Below are 21,379 nucleotides of genomic sequence, written 5' to 3' on the forward strand. Positions count from 1 at the left end.
GTACACTGTCATGACATCTGAAAGCATATTACATTAACTGCATCTCATAAGTGTTGCGTTCGGATTGGCTGTGATGCATGTTTATGTTGCAGCACAGATATGCAGTGCTAAGAGACGTTATATATGTTTACATTGCCTGTGACGAGAAGCCTTCAGACACGGAAAGTCTGGAAGATGAGCATGTGAGGTTGACGTATACCTCTTTTCCACCATCATGGTGCCGTCCCACACTTGTCGACTGGATAAAAGGTGATTCGCCAGAAGAAAATAAAAAAACACGTCCACACCTGCCCCTTAAACCTGTTTGTGACAAAGCAAGAATCAGTATTGTCAGAGGGCAAACAATAGGATAATGTCCTCACCAAATATACTTTTTAAAACATAAATTGGAATTGTAAGTAGATTTGAAATTACAAGTTCTTGGAAAAACATAATTGGCGACCATAATTGGAAATCGATAGTAACGAGAAAAACTGAAATTAAAAATATTTATATTATCTTTTGCTCACCAAGGTTGCATTTAATCAAAAATGCAGTAACATTGTGAAAAATTATTACAATTTAAAATAACTGTTTTCTATATTAATAGATTTTAAAATGTGATTTAATTCTTAAATGGCAAAATTGAATTTTCAGCATCATTACTTCAGTCTTCAAGTGTCACATGATCCTTCACAAATCATTCTAATATGCTGATTTGCTGCTTAAGGAACATTTCTTATCTTCAATGTTAAAAACAGTTGTGCTGCTTAATATTTCTGTCTACCCCAACACTGGAACCGGTGCCATTTCAGTAGAAAACTGGTGATAATCGGTTGCGTTTCTGATGTGTGAAATGCTTTGTGATGCAGTGAATGTAAAATGTATTCTTTTGTTCGATATCGGCTGGTTGTGCCTTATCATTTGTCCTATAGTTTTAATATGAGAGGTTCCTCAGAGCCTTTGGGCGGGAGGGGACCAGGCCATTTTTTACAGACGTCTTTTTTTACATTTCAGAAGTTTTATACATTTCTATGTTTTCTGTTGGTTTGTTTGGAAGAGAGTGGGACGCTTGGGTTCTTTGACAAGCTGAAGATTGTGGAGAGCTAAATGTTAAAAGTTTGCTTGTTTTTAGCTTGGGCCATCGCACGCCCCCAAGGGATTCTGTACAATATCACGCTTCCTAATGTAATGTGTCAAACTGTATCACGTCATTGTAGGATCATCCATTCTTAGCTCGTCATGAAGAGACATAGTAAACAGTAACAGTAACCTAGAAATGCTAAAGCTCTCAACATTCATAATTCAACAGCATGGCAGCAAAGGAAATCATTTGTGTGTCAGTTAACAGTACCAGGATGTGAACACACAGCAGGAATTGGAAAATCAGATGAGAGAAAAACATAACCAATCAATGACAGATTTAGTCTTCCGATGGAGACGGACTTGCTCACAGTAACACAAGAGATGTAGCTCAACTACACAAATATGTACAATCAATATGCAGCTGAGCCCATATAAACTGTACACTTCATCATTTTTTTCCCTTTTGGCCCACTAATTAGTGATGACTACTGGTGAGCAATAGGCTTACGAATTCCAACAAACCCCTAACCCTAAGTAAATGTCATTAGGTAGCCTAACTCAAAACTCAGAATACCCTGCATAGCAATATTTAAAAAACACTCTGAACATCTGCAGCACCTGCACAGTAACTTGCTAAAAACCACTTAAAACATCTGAACAACTGCATAGCAACACCCTGGAAACTGCCCAGAACACCTTAAAACATGCTAACCAACACTTAGGAACACCTTAGGAACTGTATAGCTACACCCTGGCAACCATCCAAAACACCCTAACTGCACAGTAACATGGTAAAAGAAACACTCAGAGCACTTTAGCAACTGCATAAAATGCCTTGGAAACCACCCACAACACCTTAGCACCTGCATAGTAACATACTAAAAAAGCACTCAAAACACCTTACCAACTACATAGCAATGCCAGTAACATTCTAAAAACCACCAAGAATATCTTCACAACTGCATAGCAACACCCTGGAAACCAACCACATCCTATTAACTGCACAGTAACATTCTAAAAACCACCCAGAACATCTTCACGACTCCATAGAAACACCCTGGAAACCAACCACTTCCTAACAACAGCACAGTACCATTCTAAAAAAACACCCAGAACATCTTTGCAACTGCATAGCAACACCCTGGAAGCCAACCACATCCTAACAACAGCACGGTAACATTCTAAAAACCACCCAGGGGTGCGTTTCCCAAAACCATCATTAGTTAACTATGGTCGTTAGTTCCATTTAACTCTATTGGTAATGACGGAACTTGCGAGCTTTGTTGCTTTTGTGAAACCCACCCCAGAACATCTTTGCAACTGCATAGCAATACCCTGGAAACCACCAACAACATCCTAACAAGAGCACAGTAACATTCCAAAAACCACCCAGAACATCCTCGCAACTGCAACACCCTGGAAACCACCCACAACATCTTAGCAACAGCACAGTAACATTCTAAAAACCACCCAGAACATCTTCACAACTGCATAGCAACACCCTGAAACCAGTACTGTGGCAGTCAGTTTACACAGGTAAGATCAATAGATCTAAATTTTGCTCTTTGTATAAATTACCAATGAAAGAACTACAAAAATATATGAGGCAATATAAGGACAGCAGATACAGTCCACATTTGAAACAAAGAAAGTCAATAATTCAGCGAGTGCAGAGAGATAAACAGCATGGTTTATGTAATGTATTTCACTGCCCCATAAACTCAGCCCCATACTCAGCAACTCAATGCTTTTGTGGTGAGGCTTACAGTACAACACCCTCCCAAAATCTGCACACATCCTCTTTCTGCATGTTAAGTTGCTAGGGGTCTTCGTTCCAGCCTTAGCCTCTTTAAGAATGTTTTTGAGAGAAGAAAAAGTCAAATGTGGCGGTTTCGTCTGAGTGGCTTAGAAACGGTTTAGGAGGGAGCCGAGACTGCAGTCTGCGCAGAAACACAAATTAAGAGCGAGCCTCCCTCACCCACTGCAGCAATTTCATTTCAGAGTGGGGATCGAGGGTCTTACTGCAAAAGCAGCCGGCTGTGTCTGAACGCGTCACTGCGTGGGAAAGTTTAAGGCAAATTTCAGAGATATGTTCATGTTTGACATAAATCTTCACCCCACGGCAGAATACAGATGTAAGCCTTATTTGGAGTGCTAAATACGGTTAGATTAATAAATTGTTTTGAAAGAAAGTGACAACCGTCCGTATCCTATAATCAAAGTGACTACTTCACACTTCCAGGTGTCACATCTGAATTCAACATCGAGTTCGGTTGATGTGTGAGCAGAACTACAGACGGTAAATAGTGGAGTGTATATTATGTAGGCTGAGAGCAAGATATAAATCCTGTTAAAGAAACAGTTCACCCAAAAAAGAAAATTAGCTGATTTTAAAATGATTTCTCAGGCCATGCAAGGTGCTCCTTCATAGGAACAGATTTGGAGAAATGTAGCATTCCATCATTCGCTCCCCAATGGATCCTCCGCAGTGAATAGGTGCCGTCAGAATGAGACTCCAAACAGCTGATAAAAACATCACAATAATCCACATCCTGTACATCAATTATCATCTTGTGAATTGAAAAGTTGCACGTTTGTAAGAAACAAATCAATCACTGTGGTGTTTTTAACTTCAGACCGCTGCTTCTGTCCAAAATATCAGTTCATATTCCATAATAAAGGACAAAAGGGGATGGACTTATTTTTGTTTGTTTCTTTACTGGAAAATGCATTATTTTGAAGCATAGACATGATGGATTTTTCTTCTTACAAACACACAACCTTTTGCTTTTTAAGACATTTAAGTGTGACCTTTTCAACGGCATTATGTCATGACCGCGTATCACAGAACAGGCGATCATTTGTGTAACTGATGGACTGAAATCTTCTGGATTTCTTGTTGATTATTGTGATGTTTTTATCAGCTGTTTGGACTCTCATTCTGACGGCACCCATTCACTGCATTGGTAAGCAAGTGATGTAATGCTACATCTGATCTGATGAAGAAACAAACTCGTTGAATGGCTTAAGGGTGAGTAGATTTTCAGCAAATTTTCATTTTTGGGTAAACTATTTCTAAGTGTCTGGACAGACAAGGTAATTGAGAAAAACAAGATTTTTGACTCAATATCTACAGTAAAGGCAGAAGGAATTGCCAAAAAAATGGTTTAGATTAATCCAACTAAATCAAAACAATACAAAATCTTGATGTTACTGTGGTTATCCATCACTTATGGTTACAGTCACGACTCGAGACCAGGCCTGAACAGAATCTGCAGACTTTTCCCCACATTTTTCTGGAAAGAAAAATTAAGGATTCATTTTGTTTTCTGTTGTATGTACAGGACAATTTAGTGTCACGTCTGTTAGTAAATACAGTACAGTTGTCAATCCCAAATACTGAATGTGTGACTCTTTCTCTGTCTGTTTTTCTGAAACAGCATGTTCGTTGGATGTACCAAGAACAATTTGGGGTGGTTTCGAATTTGTATGTAAGGCTTAAATAGACTAAAAACCCTCCTTCAGATCTGTAAAGGAGTTACAAATGTGTGGGATGTGTACTTCTGGAAGGCACTGAACTTTTCGGTTTGAACACAAAGCAATAGAACAGTACCCATGGTGCAGTGTGCAATAAAAAAGGACATTATGACATCATAATAAACAAACTAAAGGATGAATTGTCTGTTTTATTCCTCGTGTCGAGGTTGTGTGATAACAGTGAATCTTTATCATACACAAACACACAATGACGTACCTTCTCAACACTTTCTGTCATTGGGACTGTGATGGATTCAGATGTCAAACAAAGAAGAGTCAGGTTAGCATTTCCTCACTGAAATTAAAAAGAAAAGAAAAAAACTTCCCCTGGTATTCTCTCTTCCACTAAATTATTCTGCTGACATTCAATCAGCTGGCTTCTGGCTTTCTAAAGAGAATGAAGCAGCAGAGATTATGAGCGGGGAAAATGGAATGCAATTTTTGCCAGGGATTTTCTGGCCAGAATAATACATCGGAAGTGCTGAAGCCTTTGAAAACTCTTCCTTTTATCAGCCACACGAGTTCGTCTGAGGAGAGAGAGAGAGAGAGGGGAGACAGGTGAGAGAAAGCGAGAGAGAACGGCATGAATGAGAGAGTTTAAGTAATGGCTGAGGCATAGAGATAGTGAGGGAGTTTTTTGGTGAATTGTGCACATCACACTTCCTCCGTCCTCGGTGGAATTCTAATGGCTGTGGCACTGAGTCAAGGCTTTTATGGGAGATATCAGAACCGCTACACTTTTCCAGGTTAGACACGACCTCCTCCACCTACAACCACAATATATCTGAAGCCCCACAAAGACGAGGAGGCACAGGAATGAGTGAGAGTCAGAATAAAAGATAGTGAGTCAGCCTGACATTCAGAACGAGTCTATATTGTGTTTTGTCACTGTTATCATCCCATTTGCTATACCCACAATCTCAGCTAGCCTACTTTTCAGTATTTTTCATTCATTTCCAAAACTTTCAAAAATACAAAGGAAACCAGATTCACAATATTCGATTGGAGGAACAGATACATTTAAAAATAGCATAAATAAATAACTATACAAATCTTGACATCTCTCATGAGAGAATGGACGACTTGTACCATGAAGTACTGCAAATGATGTAATCAGCCATGAAGTATTAAAAAATAAAGCAAAATAGAAATCTTTAAAAAAAAAAATAATAATAATAATAAAACCCTGTCCAAACTACTTAAAATTAAAAGGATGACTGAAAACTTAATAAGCTAATTTCAAATATTTATAAATATTATAATAGTAAAAAAAATTCAACAAAACATCAGATGATGTCATCAAGATTTTTTACAGAAATTCTTCACATTTGTTTTTTTTATTAAGTTCTTAAAATTGACACATTTGAGCGTGCAAACAATCATTTATTATACACAATATCAAAAACAAATTATATCAAGAACTGACATCAGTTGGACACATCAGTTACAAGTTCATTTCACTGTAAACACACACACACACACACACACACAAATCGAGATTACTCAAGTGAATAATATTGCCTACCTAACACTTCAGAGTAGTATAGTGGACCAAACAAAACAACTAAATCCCAGTGGCACAGTAGGAGGTTTATACCTCAATCCAGAATCAATACGGGTCTCAGCAGATCATTTCCAAGATTTCATGTCGATGGGTCTAAAATTTCATGAATAAAAAAACCCACCGGCAGTTCATCAAGTTCCTTAATTAGACTGCTAATGTTTCATCACCTCAGTCTGCAGTCACAGTTCTAAAGGAATCCTTTTCTCCTGAAATCTCCTGTGTTTGTCTTGGTACTGTAAGGCGGATTAACACAGAGGTATGTCGAAAATCATAAAAATAGCTGTACAGAAATGACTCCTGCTTTGCTGTAATCTCTTTATGCATAGACTTTATTCATGTCATATTTCATTTGGAATGTCACCGTCACAGTCAAATAGGTTACTTAACTAAAAAAAAAAGAAAAAAAACAGTCTATTTTGGCTGCACTTGAACACAACACACTTTACATGGCTTTCCAGTGCTGTTTAGCTGGGATTGGAAGCGTCTGTCAGTAAAGCTTAACGTCTGAATGTATTTGCGTGACCCTTGGTTACATTCACTCTGACAAGCTAGGACTCGTGTAAAGTCGCGGCTGTCGCTCCAAAAAGCTTCTGGAGAAACCCGGGCACTGGAGAGGGAGGGAATTTTCACACATTTACATTATTAAAAAAACACATACACAACTGCATAGTGACAAATCTCAACAGGAATATACGTAAAAGCACGTCCATCCGGGTTCCTGAGGCATCGCAGGCTTGTTTAACCCATATTCCTTCCTCGGCCAAGTGTGCCCTTGCAAGGCCACTGCGTGTGATATCGAACTTCCATTCATCCCTTTCTTTTCCATATTCCTCTTCGCTCCTCTTCTATCCCCACACAGACTTCTCTGTATTGGAGAATTGCAGTTGGATGGCTTCACCGCTCTTCTTGTTGCCCTAGAAACAGGAACATGGTTTTGAAAACGCAGGCGAAAAGGGAACAAATCACTGAACGCGGGTGCGACAAATGTACACAAACAGAGTGCGGATTCGGCCTCTTCGTCAAGGTCGCCTCCCTTTGAAAAGCCTGCCCTGCGAAGGCCAAGGACTGTCTGCGGACACCGCGTGTTACCAGGACAACCAGTGTGCAAATCAAACAGCTAGTTCTGTTAAACAGAAAGACAAATGACATGCAACTGCCTCTGTATGGCACAGATTTCTGGAACGCTGTTATTCACACGTAAGTTTGGTTATGAAACATAGTTTCCTACATAGGGAGTGTGCCGGTGATGCGTTAAAATACCGTCTATGCAAAGCCTGTTCTAAAAGGTAGCCAACGTAATATTAAAATAGACCTGATTTAAGATGATTACACATTCCTTTTTTTTTTTTTTTTTTAAATATAAAAAAAAAACAATAGAAATAATCACTAAAAACCAAATTATTAACCCTCAAAGACCCAAACATTGATATTCATGTATTTTTTTAGGACGTCTTTAGGATGTCATTAGTTGAAAAATTGCATCTGTACAATTTGAGAAGTTTTGAATTTACAACACACTCAGCACAAAAATGTACTTGAAAAATAAAATATTTTAACCAGTAAGAATACAGTTATGAATATTCATATGACAGCAGTTTTAAATAAAATGTATTCATTTCTATTTTATTTTATTTTTATACCTCAGAAAACTATGGAAGCCCGTTTCCGCCACTGAATAAAAAATAAAAGGTTATTGCGACACAATTCTGACTTTTTTTCTCATAATTGTGATATAAACTTCAAATTGCGAGACATAGTCACAATTCTGAGATATAAAGTCAGAACTGTGAGATATAAACTCACAATTCTGACTTTTTTTCCTCGCAATTGCGAGTTTATTGCTCAGAATTGCGAGATAAAAAGTCGCAATAACCTTTTTTTATTATTATTTAGTGGCGGAAACGGCCTTCCATAGAAAACAGCTGAAAAAAGTATATTTTTGTAGGTTTTTTTTTTTCATACACTCCACTGTGAGAACAACAGAAAATGCATCAATTTTTACTACACTTTAAAAATGGTCTCAAATTTATGTACTTTCACATACAAGACTTTTCCTATCACTAGACACTGACATAAATGTGTCAAATACGTATTTTGTGAATATATAAATTTGTTTCAGAATTCTGTTAATATTTGATTTTCCAGTCCAAACTGGTTTAAGCTGGTCTTCCAGCCTGGCCAAGCTGGTGTTTTTAGCTGGTTTTCTTGCTGAAAAGTTCCCAAAACCCAGCTAAAACCAGTCTGGGAGACCAGCTAATACATTTTTCCCCCGTTCAGCACAGTTTATCTAAGGCAAAGCAGTCACCAGGAACATGATTGATTAATTCCTCTCGATTTGGACAGATTATTCTCTTAATTAACTTCCTCGATAATTACAGGACCAAAACTGACTCCATATACTGTAGGAAATCTGAGCACGTTCCCAAGGGGGGTTATACGGCATTTTTCAGGACTGAATGCTTGAGACTTTAAGTGACAATGGGAGCTCTGAAGAGTGACGCTTGAATACATCTCTCTCCCTCTCAAACTCTCTTCTAATTGGCCGTGAACACAGTGTGACACGCCGCATATGCCAATGCATCTCAACAGTCTTTAATCTTACAGATGATTCTAGAAGTCCCTCAGCTGCCCTGAGTTAAACATCAAGGCATATACACACCCACTCTCACGCAGATTCGCAGCTAACTTTCCGACTGCAGTGGCTGCTAGCGCAGGGTGAAAGAGGGTAAGACAAAGAAAAAGCAAGGCGAGGGAAAAGAGTACAGGGAGGGTTGAACTGAGGTCATTTCAACAGAAATGCAGTGAAGAAACTGCAGGGTGTGGAAGGGAAAATCATTAAGAACTTGAAGCATATTTTAGAAAACACTTAGTCCGTGAATGTCCATTAGAGGTCACTAAATAATACTCTACTGGTCAAAAATTTGGCATAATTTACGATTTTTTAAAAATTTGAGCATTTATTTGCTCAAAAATCCAAAAAAATAAATAAATAATAATAATATTGTGAAATATTACAGTTTTCTATTTAATATATTTCAAAATATAATTTATTCCTGTGATGCTAAGATGAATTTTCAACAGCCTAGTCCAGTCTTTAAGGTCACATGATCCTTCAGAAATCATTCTAATATGCTGATTTGGTGCTTAATTTTTATTCGTGCTAAATTATTATTTTTATTATCAGTGGTGAAAACAGTTTTTCCTACTTAATAGTTTAAAGGAAACTGACTATTTTTGAAACCAGTCTTTATTTAATACAGAAACCTTTTGTAACATTATAAATGTCTTTACTGTTACTGTAAGTAAAAGAAAAGAAAAAAACATTTCTCCTCTTCTCTAGCATCTAGTTGTCAAATAAATATATTTTATATTACAACTCTCGTTGGCTCCTTAACTAACTGCTTTTGTTCCTCCTACTTAAAGCACTTTGGATAAAAGCATTGCAAATGTAATGTAAATGAAGAGTTATTATTCTTGCAGTTCAGTTTGGTGCAGCACAAACTCAATTTTTTTTAAAAAAAGTAGCATAGCAATGAAGTTCGGTGGTGCTGATGTCTAATTTCCTCAATCAGATTATTTTCATAAAAACTGAGTACTTGTTTTTCTGGGTTTTATGCCTCTTTAATAGCAAAGAGTGAGAGGAGAAAGTTGGGAGAGTTTCTTAGCATATTTGCTATGGCACCATTTACAAAGTCTCTAGTAAAGCATTTAAACCTGCTGTTGTTTAGCTAACCTTGGCCTTTAGTTTAGCCAGAAGAGAAGACTTGTTGGCATAAACCACTTCTTCCTCCTCGTTCTCCTCTCCTTCTCCTTCCATAATGGCACAGCTGTCCGCCGCTGGTAACTCGCACTCTTTATTGGCTGACATCTCGAGTTTGGAATACTTATACTCCAGCCTATCAGAGCACAAAGATAGAGAAGCACGAAGCTTATTAGCATAAACTAAAAAAAAGGAGGTTGTATCTCTCCAAAAACAAGAATCATACTTTTTGTTCTTCTTCCAGAAGTAGCAGGTCAGGGAGACGAGCAAAAGAGCAGAGCACACTCCAAGCCCAGCGCCCACCTTCAGCCAGAAATCAATGGCCTCACACGGAGACGTTCTCTTCAGCGGGAGAGTCAGTCCTCCAGTGCAAAGCCGAGGTTCAGTCCACACAAACACGGTGTCCTTAGAATGAAAATTTGCATCATTGCATTGTTAATTGTGGGCGCTTTATTGTCTATATGAATATGTCATTATTTAGCTACACTATGTTCAAAAGTTTGGGTTTGGTGAATGCATATTTCCAATGTTGTAATATTTTTCATATTCATTAGGAGTTATTTTATTATTACTCCACATTATATTCATATTACTGTTTCATGTTACTGGCATATACTCGAGTATTACACATTTATTCTCTTTTATTGTTATCCATTCCATTTATACTCATATTCCATTGATGTAGTATTTTCTTTTAGATTCCACATCTTGTTATGATTAAAAAGTGTTTATCGGATGATGGAAACTTATTCTCAGACAAAAAACATTTTTATATGCAAGGATGTTTTGCTAAATTTGTCTCATCCGTTTTTCTGGGTACTAAGTGTCCTCTTCTGTTCCAAGAACTGGTATTTGCAAAGTGATATTTAAAGATTGCTAAGATCTGCTGTATCTAAAGGTGCAAAACCACAACTCCATCTTTATTTATCATTTTTTAATCTGATCTTATCTATTGCATTTCATTGTCATGTTAATACGACCCAGCCTCGACTTCAAAATAATTCGTAGATGGTCGTAGATATAGGTCTAATTGGCTTTTCAATAAAACAAGTTAAATTATACTTTAAAAAAAGCTATTATACTTGGATTTTAGATAATTCTCTTAAAGTTTTAGCAGAATATACTCAGTTTGGATTTTGTATTCATTTTTAATTTTTCTTAAAATTTAATATTTAATTTTTATCATCTGTAATTGTTATCACCAATTATTTATGATTTTTTGTTTAAAAAAAAATAATTAATTTTACTGAAAGACTTTCTCTGCCTGGATCTCTCCTTGCGTCAGGGGTCAGTAAGTTTTTTTTTTTTTTTTAATTGATAAATGCTACAAAATAACACATTTTTGGTAATAAACTAAATGAATGTAATAAAAAATAAAACAATACAAATACATATGAATATATTTTAAAATGTAATTTATTCTTGTGACACAAAGCTGAATTTTCTTTAGTGTCACACGATCCTTCCAAGATCAATATATATATATATATATATATATATATACAGCGATTCGTCATCAGAACTAATGACAGAGTACCTGCACTCCTGCCTTACAGGCTCCTTCAATGGCGTGGTAGTCAACAGCAGAGCAGCGTGGACAGGCGCTAGAGCTCTCCCAAAGGAAGTGGAACATGCAGCCGTCACAGGTCCCTGCAGGACACTTACTGACACAGGACAGAGCATGTCAAACTAAACTGGAATTGAGCTACTTTTGTTGCCGCGGGGGGGTTAACGCAGTTAATTTCGACAGAGGATGAAGATTTGACTTCCTCGTGGAAGGAAAAACCATAGGAAAAAAACACAGTGGCGCTATTTTTAATTGGCAATTGTGCTGGTTTTGTTTGAGACCTGGCAATCCTGAATGAAACCATCTTAGAGCGATCTTAAACACTGTTTAAAAAAAAAAAAAAAAAAGTTTAGAACTCATTTTATAATAGATACAATGTAATAATTGTTATATATCATACATGTAATTACACAATAATTGCAACAATATTAACAATCCATAAAATATAAAATGTGCATATATATACACTTACAATGATAACATTATTATTAATTTAATAATATTATACGACAATTTAATATATAATCACATATATACATATATACATATATATACATACACTAATTACATTAATATTAATAATCCATAATATAAATGCAACAAAAATAAGTGACTACACCTTTGGTAATAACCAAAATAAATTTAATGAAAATAAAACAAGACAAATACATCAACTCAGTGGCCCTGCATGATGGGAGATGACCTGTACCAAATTTAGACTGCATTAACAGTGGTGCACTTGTTTATGTGTTTATGTGTGTCTGTGTGTGTGTGTGTGTGTGTGTGTGTGTGTGTGTGTGTGTGTGTACCTGGGCACAGATATTTCTCCCCTTGTTGTTTTCTCCGGGTTACAGCGCAATGAAACCACTGCATTCCTGCCTCTCGGACATGAGGTTGTGACCTGTGAAGAACTTTACAAATAAAAGAGACCATTAAACACGTAATGGATGATAGAGGGAAAAGAACAAACATCACACTTTATTAAAAAAACCCTACAACTAAAACCCCAGATAACGGTATATGAGAGGAACTTTAAGAGGCACTTTAGGTTTGATGATGTAAACACCAGTACCGATAGAAGAAGTGGACATCTGGGATTCTCACAGATGCAGATGGAAATAGTTCTGGTCTGGTGGTTATTCCGTTAAGAGATTTCTCCACCGTAGCTCCTGTGGCACAAACACACACACAGCCTTCTTAGAGGACACATGGGGGTGACAGGCAGCACAGCAGGAAGTCCTTAGTAAGCAGGCCCACCCGTAGATTCAAGTAATTAATCGTATTTATCACTAAACAAGAAGCCCGTTTTATATATGCTTAGTTTTATGCATGAGAACACAGATGACAGGCACTGTGTAGAATTAAAGCAACAGAAAACTACAGCACATTTTCATTGGCTGGAGCTTGTCTAATATTAACGGCTCTGACCAGTAAATATTCTAAATGTCTGAATATTATGATCTTTTTATGAAAACATGGGTTCACCTTTGAATTGTACAAAGAACATATCCAAGATTTTTGTGTGAATATTGTGTTCCATCTAGGTCCCGATAATGCTTCATTTAAAAGTTGGAAACATGTATTGATGCCTTTGTTTTAATTTTATTATTATTATATTTCTGAAAAAAAAAAAATTGTATGATATTTTATTTTAATAGTAATAAAACAATATGTTATAAAATAATATACAGACATAAACATAAAATGCATAATGGAATATTTAAAAAATAATACAAATTTATATATTTAATCAATTTCATTAAATACATAATAATTACATAAAGTAAAATATTACATATTGTTTTCAGGCAGGACTATTGGGGTGTTACAGGATTACTTATGTGGAAGGTGTGTGGAAAACATTTCTATTCGGTTTCTTGTATACATAAAAAATATATTTTGCATAATTGTCCTTTAAAAATCTACTCGTATATAATGCATTCAGATAGTAAAGACAAAACATAAAACACTGCATGAAGATGTTTTATAGTTGCCACAGTCCCCAAGTGGTATCCACATTAACAACAGCAGCGCTGAAAATGTTTTTGCTCATAGGTGATATTTCATAATTATTGAGCTTTGATGATTAAACTGCAAATGACTTTACTTCAGTTAGAAGTCCCATTGGAATTTGACTCATAATTAAATAAGCCGTTAAGGACACTTTTCTCCATTATTTACAGATAATGGAAAGTCTGTTAAACATTTAATTGATGTCATAACTTACAATATTAATTTTAGCAGGCTTATTAGTAAGTAATTCAAATGAACGAAATATGGATGCACATCACAAATGGAACACTATTAAGAAGAATACATTTTTCGTTTTGAAATTATGAAATGTTCTCACCCTGAAAAGTGTCGGCCAGGCTAATGGACTGAGAGGACAGAGCTGTTCTTAAGCCCCGCCCATCAGATGGAATAATCGTTGATTGACAGAGAAAAGCCTCCACTGAACTGCCCAGCTGACCACCTTCAGCGTCCTCATTGGGCAGGTTTGTGACATTATCTCTGCAGACCGCAGCCTTGTGACCCTGACATGAGACAGATGAAGCAATAAATAACATTATTTTGATGTAATTTCTGCTTATTTCAGGTGTTGTACCTCAGCTCCACACAGGCTGATATTGAAGAGGTGATAATACTTTGTGCCTTTCGTAGTGAAGCTGGGCCCGTTCATGATGGACCCAGCGGAGTTCAGAGCACTGAAGTCATACCGAAGTGTCCGATTCTGGTCAGTGTATGTGAACAAACAGTCGCTGAAACACACACTGTGCTCCTATAATTGAAACATTCAAGTGACAACAGTTATCATTATTCCTGAAGCACTTTAAGTAATGTGTATTTTCTCAACCACTAAGCCAATAGAATGAAGATTTATGTATCTGTTTGTTTGTTTGGTCGTTCAATTCAAAATGATAAATTTTACCAATTTACATAACGAGTTAAATTAACAGCATTTTTCATACAAAATAACCCTTCGCCATATTTTTTCAGTAGTTTCTGAATATTTATAGTGAATAGTGATAAATGTCATTAGCCAAACTTTAAAAAACAAAATTAAATTATTTTACGTCTTATATTTAAAGTTAAAAGTATAACCAATATTACTCCATAGAAAAGGCCATGTTTCAATATACAAATATGTATATAGGGAGAAAAAAATATGAATAATAATAATTATTATTATTTATAATTTTTTTATTCTTATATATATATATATATATATATATATATATATATATATATATATATATATATATATATATATATATATATATATAAAAATAAAACAGATTCATTATTTTTTATATACTAAAGGAGAAAATAAATAAATAAATATAAATAAAATAAAACAAATTTATAAGTGCTACTCTGCCATCTAAAAACAGAAACAGTAGTTGAAACACCTTGTTGCTTTTGCTGCCTGGCCCACATGGCTGGCACGCTTCTTTGCCATAGATGTGATGCCCAGATAGGACGGTGTTAGGAGGGCACTCTTGGCACTGGTTGGTCTCTTTATCAATGTAGTGTCCAGCTGGACAGGGCACACAGGAGGAGCCGGCCTGCTGAGACTGCAGGGCACACGCCCGACACGCTGATGCCACCCCGTCCATGGCATTAGTGACAGTCACAGAGTAAATCTTCACCATGTCATTTACATACTGACGCACCTGACGGACAGTGGGAACGACCATTATGAGTACTGTCGTTCTATAAACATGTTGTTTTTTATCAGTGTGAGTGTGCATGCAGTGTACTGACATCACTAGCCTGACTGGCGCGTTGAAAAGCCCAGGTGAACGCAACAGAAGAGTCTTCAGTCATGATGTGTGTGTAACTCTGTTTGCTTTTACTCCCGTCCCATGATTCAATGACATTTGTGCTTCTTCTGTTCACATCCTGAAGCAACAACAAAATCAATAACACTTTAAAAAGAAATTAAAGTCTGACCATTTTAAGTAAACGTAAAGGCATAGTACAACTAAAAATGAAGATTCTGTCATATTACTTATCTACACTCCAAACCTCTATGACTTTCTTTCTTCTGTAGAACACAAAAGATCATTTGAAGAATGCTGGTAACTAAACACAGTTCCACAGAAGAAAGTAAGTCATAGAGGTTTGGAATGTAGATAATAAGGGAGATTCAGCTCCCATTGACTTCTATAGCATGTTTGTCCAAGCTGTGGAAGTCAATGGGACCTGATACCATTTTAATCAACATTTTTCAAAATGTCTTCATACAGGTTTATATGGAGAGTTTTTTTTTTTTTTTTCTTAATCTTCTTTTATTTATTTTTTTATTTTTTTGTTTGGGTGGACAATGTCTTTAAAGGGGCACTAAATATTTTTAAATTTTTTCGCAAAGCATGATTTAGTACTTGGTGGCAAAACCCTTGTTGGCAATCACAGAGGTCAGACGTTTCTTGTAGTTGGCCACCAGGTTTGCACACATCTCAGGAGGGATTTTGTCCCACTCCTCTTTACAGATCCTCTCCAAGTCATTAAGGTTTCGAGGCTAACGTTTGGCACCTCGAAACGTTTGGCAACTTCATCTCCCTCCCCAGATTTTCTATGGGATTAAGGTCTAGAGACTGGCTAGGCCACTCCAGGATCTTAATCTGCTTCTTCTTGAGCCACTCCTTTGTTGCCTTGGCCGTGTGTTTTGGGTCATTGTCATGCTGGAATACCCATCCACGACCCATTTTCAATGCCCTGACTGGCTTCAATGCCCTGATCCTGACGGTACATGGCCCCATCCATCGTCCCTTTGATGCGGTGCAGTTGTCCTGTCCCCTTAGCAGAAAAACACCCCCAAAGCATAATGTTTCCACCTCCATGGTTGGTGGTGGGGATGGTGTTTTTGGGGTCATAGGCAACATTCCTCCTCCTCCAAACACGGTGAGTTGAGTTGATGCAAAGAGCTGGATTTTGGTCTCATCTGACCGCAACACTTTCACCCAGTTCTCCTCTGAATTATTGGCAAACTTCAGACGGGCCTGTACATGTGCTTTCTTGAGCAGGGGGACCTTGCGGGCGCTGCAGGATTTCAGTCCTTCACAGCATAGTGCGTTACCAATTGTTTTCTTGGTGACTATGGTCCCAGCTGCCTTGAGATCATTGACAAGATCCTCCCGTGTAGTTCTGGGCTGATTCCTCACCGTTCTCATGATCATTGAAACTCTACGAGGTGAGATCTTGCATGGAGCACCAGTCCAAGGGAGACTGACAGTTATTTTGTGTTTCTTCCATTTGCGAATAATTGCACCAACTGTTGTCAACTTCTCACCAAGCTGCTTGGCGATGGTCTTGTAGCCCATTCCAGCCTTGTGTATGTCTACAATCTTGTCTCTGACATCCTTGGACAGCTCTTTGGTCTTGGCCATGGTGGAGAGTTTGGAATCTGATTGATTGATTGCTTCTGTGAACAGGTGTCTTTTATAAAAGGTAACAAACTAAGATTAGTCTAATCTCACTAATCAAACTAATCTCAGCTCCTTACCTGTATAAAAGACACCTGTGAGCCAGAAATCTTGCTGATTGATAGGGGATCAAATAATTATTTCAATCATTAAAATGCAAATCCATTTATAACTTTTTTTAAATGCATTTTTCTGGATTTTTTGTTGTTCTGTCTCTCACTGTTCAAATAAAGCTACCATTAAAATTACAGACAAATTGTTTCTTTGTCAGTGGGCTAACGTACAAAATCAGCAGAGGATCAAATCATTTTTTTCCCACTGTATATTTTTTGGCATATTTCTGTTGGCAGAAAGGGTTAATATGGGGGGTACAATTTTGTTTCCATTCAACACCAATGACAAGCAGTCATGAGAGAGATAACAAGTGAAAAGTACCAAACTTCATAAAATATTTAAGCTCACGTTTAAAAGCAGATAAAACTGTCTATCAAAAACAAAAACAGCAAATAGCTCACCGTCATGAAGTAGAACTCGCAGTCAGCTGAGCAGCTGGTTTCAAACTCAAAAGTGATCCGGCCATACTCACTGCCGGATGCTCCTCGAACTGAGACAGGCAACCTGATACGACAAACATTAACAGACGCACAGCACAGGTTATGTAAGGACAAACACCTCTGCATACACACCAAGTTCTGTACCAAAAGGACATCATGTTCTTGTAATACCAACTCACACAGCAGAAATGTTCATGTTCAGCATTTTAAGTATGTTAATCATACAAGGTTTTAATGAGTTTTAATGAACGTAATGCGCAGTGGGCGGCACTTGAACAGTGTAGTTGTGTGGAGGTGGACAAGTACTTGAAGACTCACTTGAATCCAGGCACCGTGAGAGTTAATATGAGATAATCGTTATCTGAACGACCTGCTCCTGATTGTACATGATCACCCGCTACTTCCCAACCTAAAACACACAAAATGTTCAAGATATGAAGGTATTACACACACAATGTACACAGAAAAAGAAGAACATGTAGAAAATCTCATTTAAATTTATCAGTGACGACACAGCGACACCTAGCAGTAAAAACAAGCATTACAGCCATATGCTGTACCTTACCACACCATACTCATGTAATCTCTCACCATTCAATCCATCACAATTGTTGTTGGCCACATTGAAGCAGGATGTCTTCATGTTGGCAGGCAGCACGTTCCACCACTTGTACTCATACCCGAGGACAGGCTCCGTGCCAGCTGGACAAGGCTGGCATGCTACAGATGCCACACAATCCATGTTTAATATCTTTTGACTGTTTGTTTGAAATTATGTTCTTGCTTTTGAAATAATCATAATTCGTACGTCCTTCTTAAGATATCCGGATGGTTTCTCACCTTTGACCCCATCTGAGTAAGTCCCGGGTGGACAGGGAGAACAGGTGGCAGTGTCATTGTTATAGAAACCAGGATTACAGGGTGGGCAAGGCTCACGCTGACCAGAAGGTGGCAATGTTAGTGCGCCAGCAGCAGCTGCCAAACAAATCTGAGGCTCTACCCACTTATATATGACCTGAGTCTGAGAGAGACAGCATTAATGTATTAAATGGAAAAATAAAGTATATTTCTATTTTACGACATTACTCTATCTCTCATAGATAGATAGATAGATAGATAGATAGATAGATAGATAGATAGATAGATAGATAGATAGATAGATAGATAGATAGATAGATAGATAGATAGATAGATAGATAGATAGATAGATAGATAGATTATTTTACCTTTCCATCTTTATCACAGGTGCTGTATGTCTGGATGTAGTCTTTTTCTGAGCATGGAGGTCTACTTTTGCACATGGCAGAGCTTTCTGCTATTAAAGATACAGAAGAGTCATACCTCTCATAGACATGAATAGTTTGGAACTGGTAGACAAGCCTAACACAAGCAAACCTATTCCAAGTGTTAAAAAGGTCTTATTGTGATATGAGGTCAAGGTGAGTAAGTGATATCAGAATCTTTTTTTGTGTGTGTATTCTATTCCTTTAAAATCAAATGGCTTCATCTCTGCATAAATTATGTATGCATACAAAGTAAAATAATATCAAAAAATAATATTTAAAAACCAGCCTATGTGGTATTCATATGCATGTATGTACTTACAGGCGTAGTGTGTTTTTGTGTTGCAAGGTGTGCAGGAGCTGGCCCCTCGGCCAGAGTACGTGTCCCGTGGACAGGGCTCACAGGAGGAGGAGCCCGGGGTGCGGCTGAACGTCCCAGGCTTACATGGAAAACACTCTGATGTATATGCCACACCTGAAGGAGAGAAATGGGGTCATATAGTCTTTCAATGAGGTGAAGCATTTTTTTTGTTCAGATTAAAATGGAGAACACACTCGTAGCACATCCTAACCTTCGATCCGTATGTTCTTCAAGAGTACAGGTTTGACTGCTTTAGAGCCGAGTGTTACTCTAGTGGTTCTCCAATACAGGATATTAGTGGCAGAATTCAGATTCACCTGATATATATGAGGAAAACAACTGTTACAATGATTTCTGAAGAATCATGTGACACTGAAGACTGGAGCAATGGCTGTGATTCAGCTTTGCGTCACAGGAATAAATGACATTTTAAAATATACTCAAAGAGAAAACTATTATTTTAAACTGCAATCTTATTTCACAATATTTTATTAATCAAATAAATGCAGCTTTGGTGAGCAGAACAGACTTTCAAAAACATTTTTAAAAATCCCCAAACTTTCAAATGGCAGTTCAAGCATGAGTGTATATAAAAATAAAATAATAACAACAATAATAGTAGGTAGTAGTGTATAGTTAAGTGTTTCTGACTTACACTATGTGTTCCCCACTCTCCATGAGTAGTTAATTTGATCCATTTTTTATTTGAATCCTGGTCCATTTCTTGACACTGGTCGTTCTGAATCTGTCAAAAAAAAATATTTGTACAATACAGAATAGCTGCATTTGATGTCTTAAAATATCTTGCACAGAAATATTTCAGAGCCAAAATGGGATCCAAACTTACAAAAAACTCAAAGAAGATGCTGTTATCCACATACTGGTAGTCAAAGGACACTGCCCCCGGCTTCTTCAAGTGTACAGTGTAGATCAGAGACACAGTACACTCATCTCTGTTGGACTCCAGATACGAGCCCTGCGCGACCCACTTTGCACTGAACACACACAAATACACAACAACACACACACACTGTGGTGACAACACTCTTAAATTATATAACAAGATAAAAATAAATTATTGGTTTAATACTTGTATTGTTTCATGTCCCTGGAAATGTGTGTGCCTGCACGAATAAGTGTGTGTATGCTTTAATCTGAATTTTGATTAAAAAAAATAAATAAAAAGGAAAGGACAAAAATACAGTGTTTTATTGCAAAGACTTTGATGAGAACAAACAAATGAGAACTTGGATTGGGAACAGTCATTTTAGACATATCTGACTGGCTGTAAGTAAAACTGTATCTGTATCTGGATTTTATTTCTTTTAATGTTGGACAAATAAACAGAACATTTAATCAATACCTTTTAAAACACACCAAATAGATAAATCAAAACAAATCTTTTATACACGACTGACCCCTCTAAAGGAACTGACCTGCTGCAGGTGGATGCATTTTGTCCATTGGGTGCGTTATCAGGGCTGGTTGCCAGGCTGCTGAATCCAGGAGGGATGTCGTCCCACTCATCCAAACGCAGGCCGCTGCCCAGCGAGTAAGTGCCAGCCGCACACTGAGTGCACTCCTGAGCAGACATCTCTAGAAACTCCCCCGCTGCACACGAGAATGCTGACCGAAGGACGTAACAAAATGTATAATACATTTTATGCAAAAGAAAAAAACATACTGAGCAGATCAATCACTAATCCAAATACTGGGTGGGTCAAGTGCACCAAAACTATTCAGTTAGGCCATAACATTCAGTCCACTAACATACACAAATAAAAAGGAATGAATGAATGTTTGTTTGTTTGTTTTTTTAAAGCTATTTAGCTTTTTTGATTAATTAATGAATTCAATTTTATTTGCTTTTTAATTAATTTTATTTTTTGTTGTTGTTTTAAACACCATACCAGGCTCTATTTAAATTAAATAAATAGTGTTTTAAATGCCATGCAAGCGTAAATAAGTAAAAAAAAAAATTTATATTTTATTTTAAATAAATATAAAAAACATTCAACAGAATTCCAAGCTTTTAACTTCCAGCATGCAACACATTTTCAAATTATTAATAAAATGAATAATCAGCAAGAAATAAGGTAATGAGTGGGACCTATTTTATAAACAGGGATCTCACTAAGTCATGAAAAAATTTTATTCGCTAATTTTTTTTCCCCACCTCTGTAGTCTTTGTTGTGTCAGTAGAAAGCAAAAATAATTTCAGGGGCAGAGAATGTTTTGATGAATATTTATGACGATATTAAT

The 21,379-nt window shown here is 37.0% G+C and overlaps 1 protein-coding gene across 3 annotated transcripts in view; it reads right to left on the minus strand.

The window, feature by feature from the left end:
- Positions 1 to 5,894: 5,894 nt before the first annotated feature.
- Positions 5,895 to 21,379, minus strand: part of LOC306843186 (endosome/lysosome-associated apoptosis and autophagy regulator family member 2-like) — a gene marked incomplete at its 5' end in the record, with an annotated part of 28,994 nt that continues 13,509 nt past the window's right edge. For 2 of the 3 annotated variants that reach the window (XM_079374494.1, XM_079374493.1), the window contains 20 exons: positions 5,895 to 7,080; positions 9,900 to 10,062; positions 10,153 to 10,331; positions 11,464 to 11,590; positions 12,303 to 12,404; positions 12,566 to 12,662; positions 13,844 to 14,027; positions 14,099 to 14,272; positions 14,904 to 15,167; positions 15,259 to 15,396; positions 17,435 to 17,537; positions 17,792 to 17,882; positions 18,065 to 18,193; positions 18,314 to 18,494; positions 18,700 to 18,788; positions 19,079 to 19,231; positions 19,329 to 19,434; positions 19,773 to 19,862; positions 19,965 to 20,112; positions 20,554 to 20,743. In XM_079374494.1, the coding sequence (XP_079230620.1) occupies positions 7,012 to 7,080; positions 9,900 to 10,062; positions 10,153 to 10,331; positions 11,464 to 11,590; positions 12,303 to 12,404; positions 12,566 to 12,662; positions 13,844 to 14,027; positions 14,099 to 14,272; positions 14,904 to 15,167; positions 15,259 to 15,396; positions 17,435 to 17,537; positions 17,792 to 17,882; positions 18,065 to 18,193; positions 18,314 to 18,494; positions 18,700 to 18,788; positions 19,079 to 19,231; positions 19,329 to 19,434; positions 19,773 to 19,862; positions 19,965 to 20,112; positions 20,554 to 20,743 (2,777 nt within the window). In that variant the 3' untranslated portion in view covers positions 5,895 to 7,011. Of the gene's footprint in view, positions 7,081 to 9,899; positions 10,063 to 10,152; positions 10,332 to 11,463; positions 11,817 to 12,302; positions 12,405 to 12,565; positions 12,663 to 13,843; positions 14,028 to 14,098; positions 14,273 to 14,903; positions 15,168 to 15,258; positions 15,397 to 17,434; positions 17,538 to 17,791; positions 17,883 to 18,064; positions 18,194 to 18,313; positions 18,495 to 18,699; positions 18,789 to 19,078; positions 19,232 to 19,328; positions 19,435 to 19,772; positions 19,863 to 19,964; positions 20,113 to 20,553; positions 20,744 to 21,379 lie in introns of all 3 variants that reach the window. The other variant, XR_013781812.1, reaches the window with a different exon arrangement.

This window comes from Barbus barbus, assembly GCF_936440315.1.
Source record: "Barbus barbus genome assembly, chromosome: 23".
NCBI lineage: Eukaryota > Metazoa > Chordata > Actinopteri > Cypriniformes > Cyprinidae > Barbus > Barbus barbus.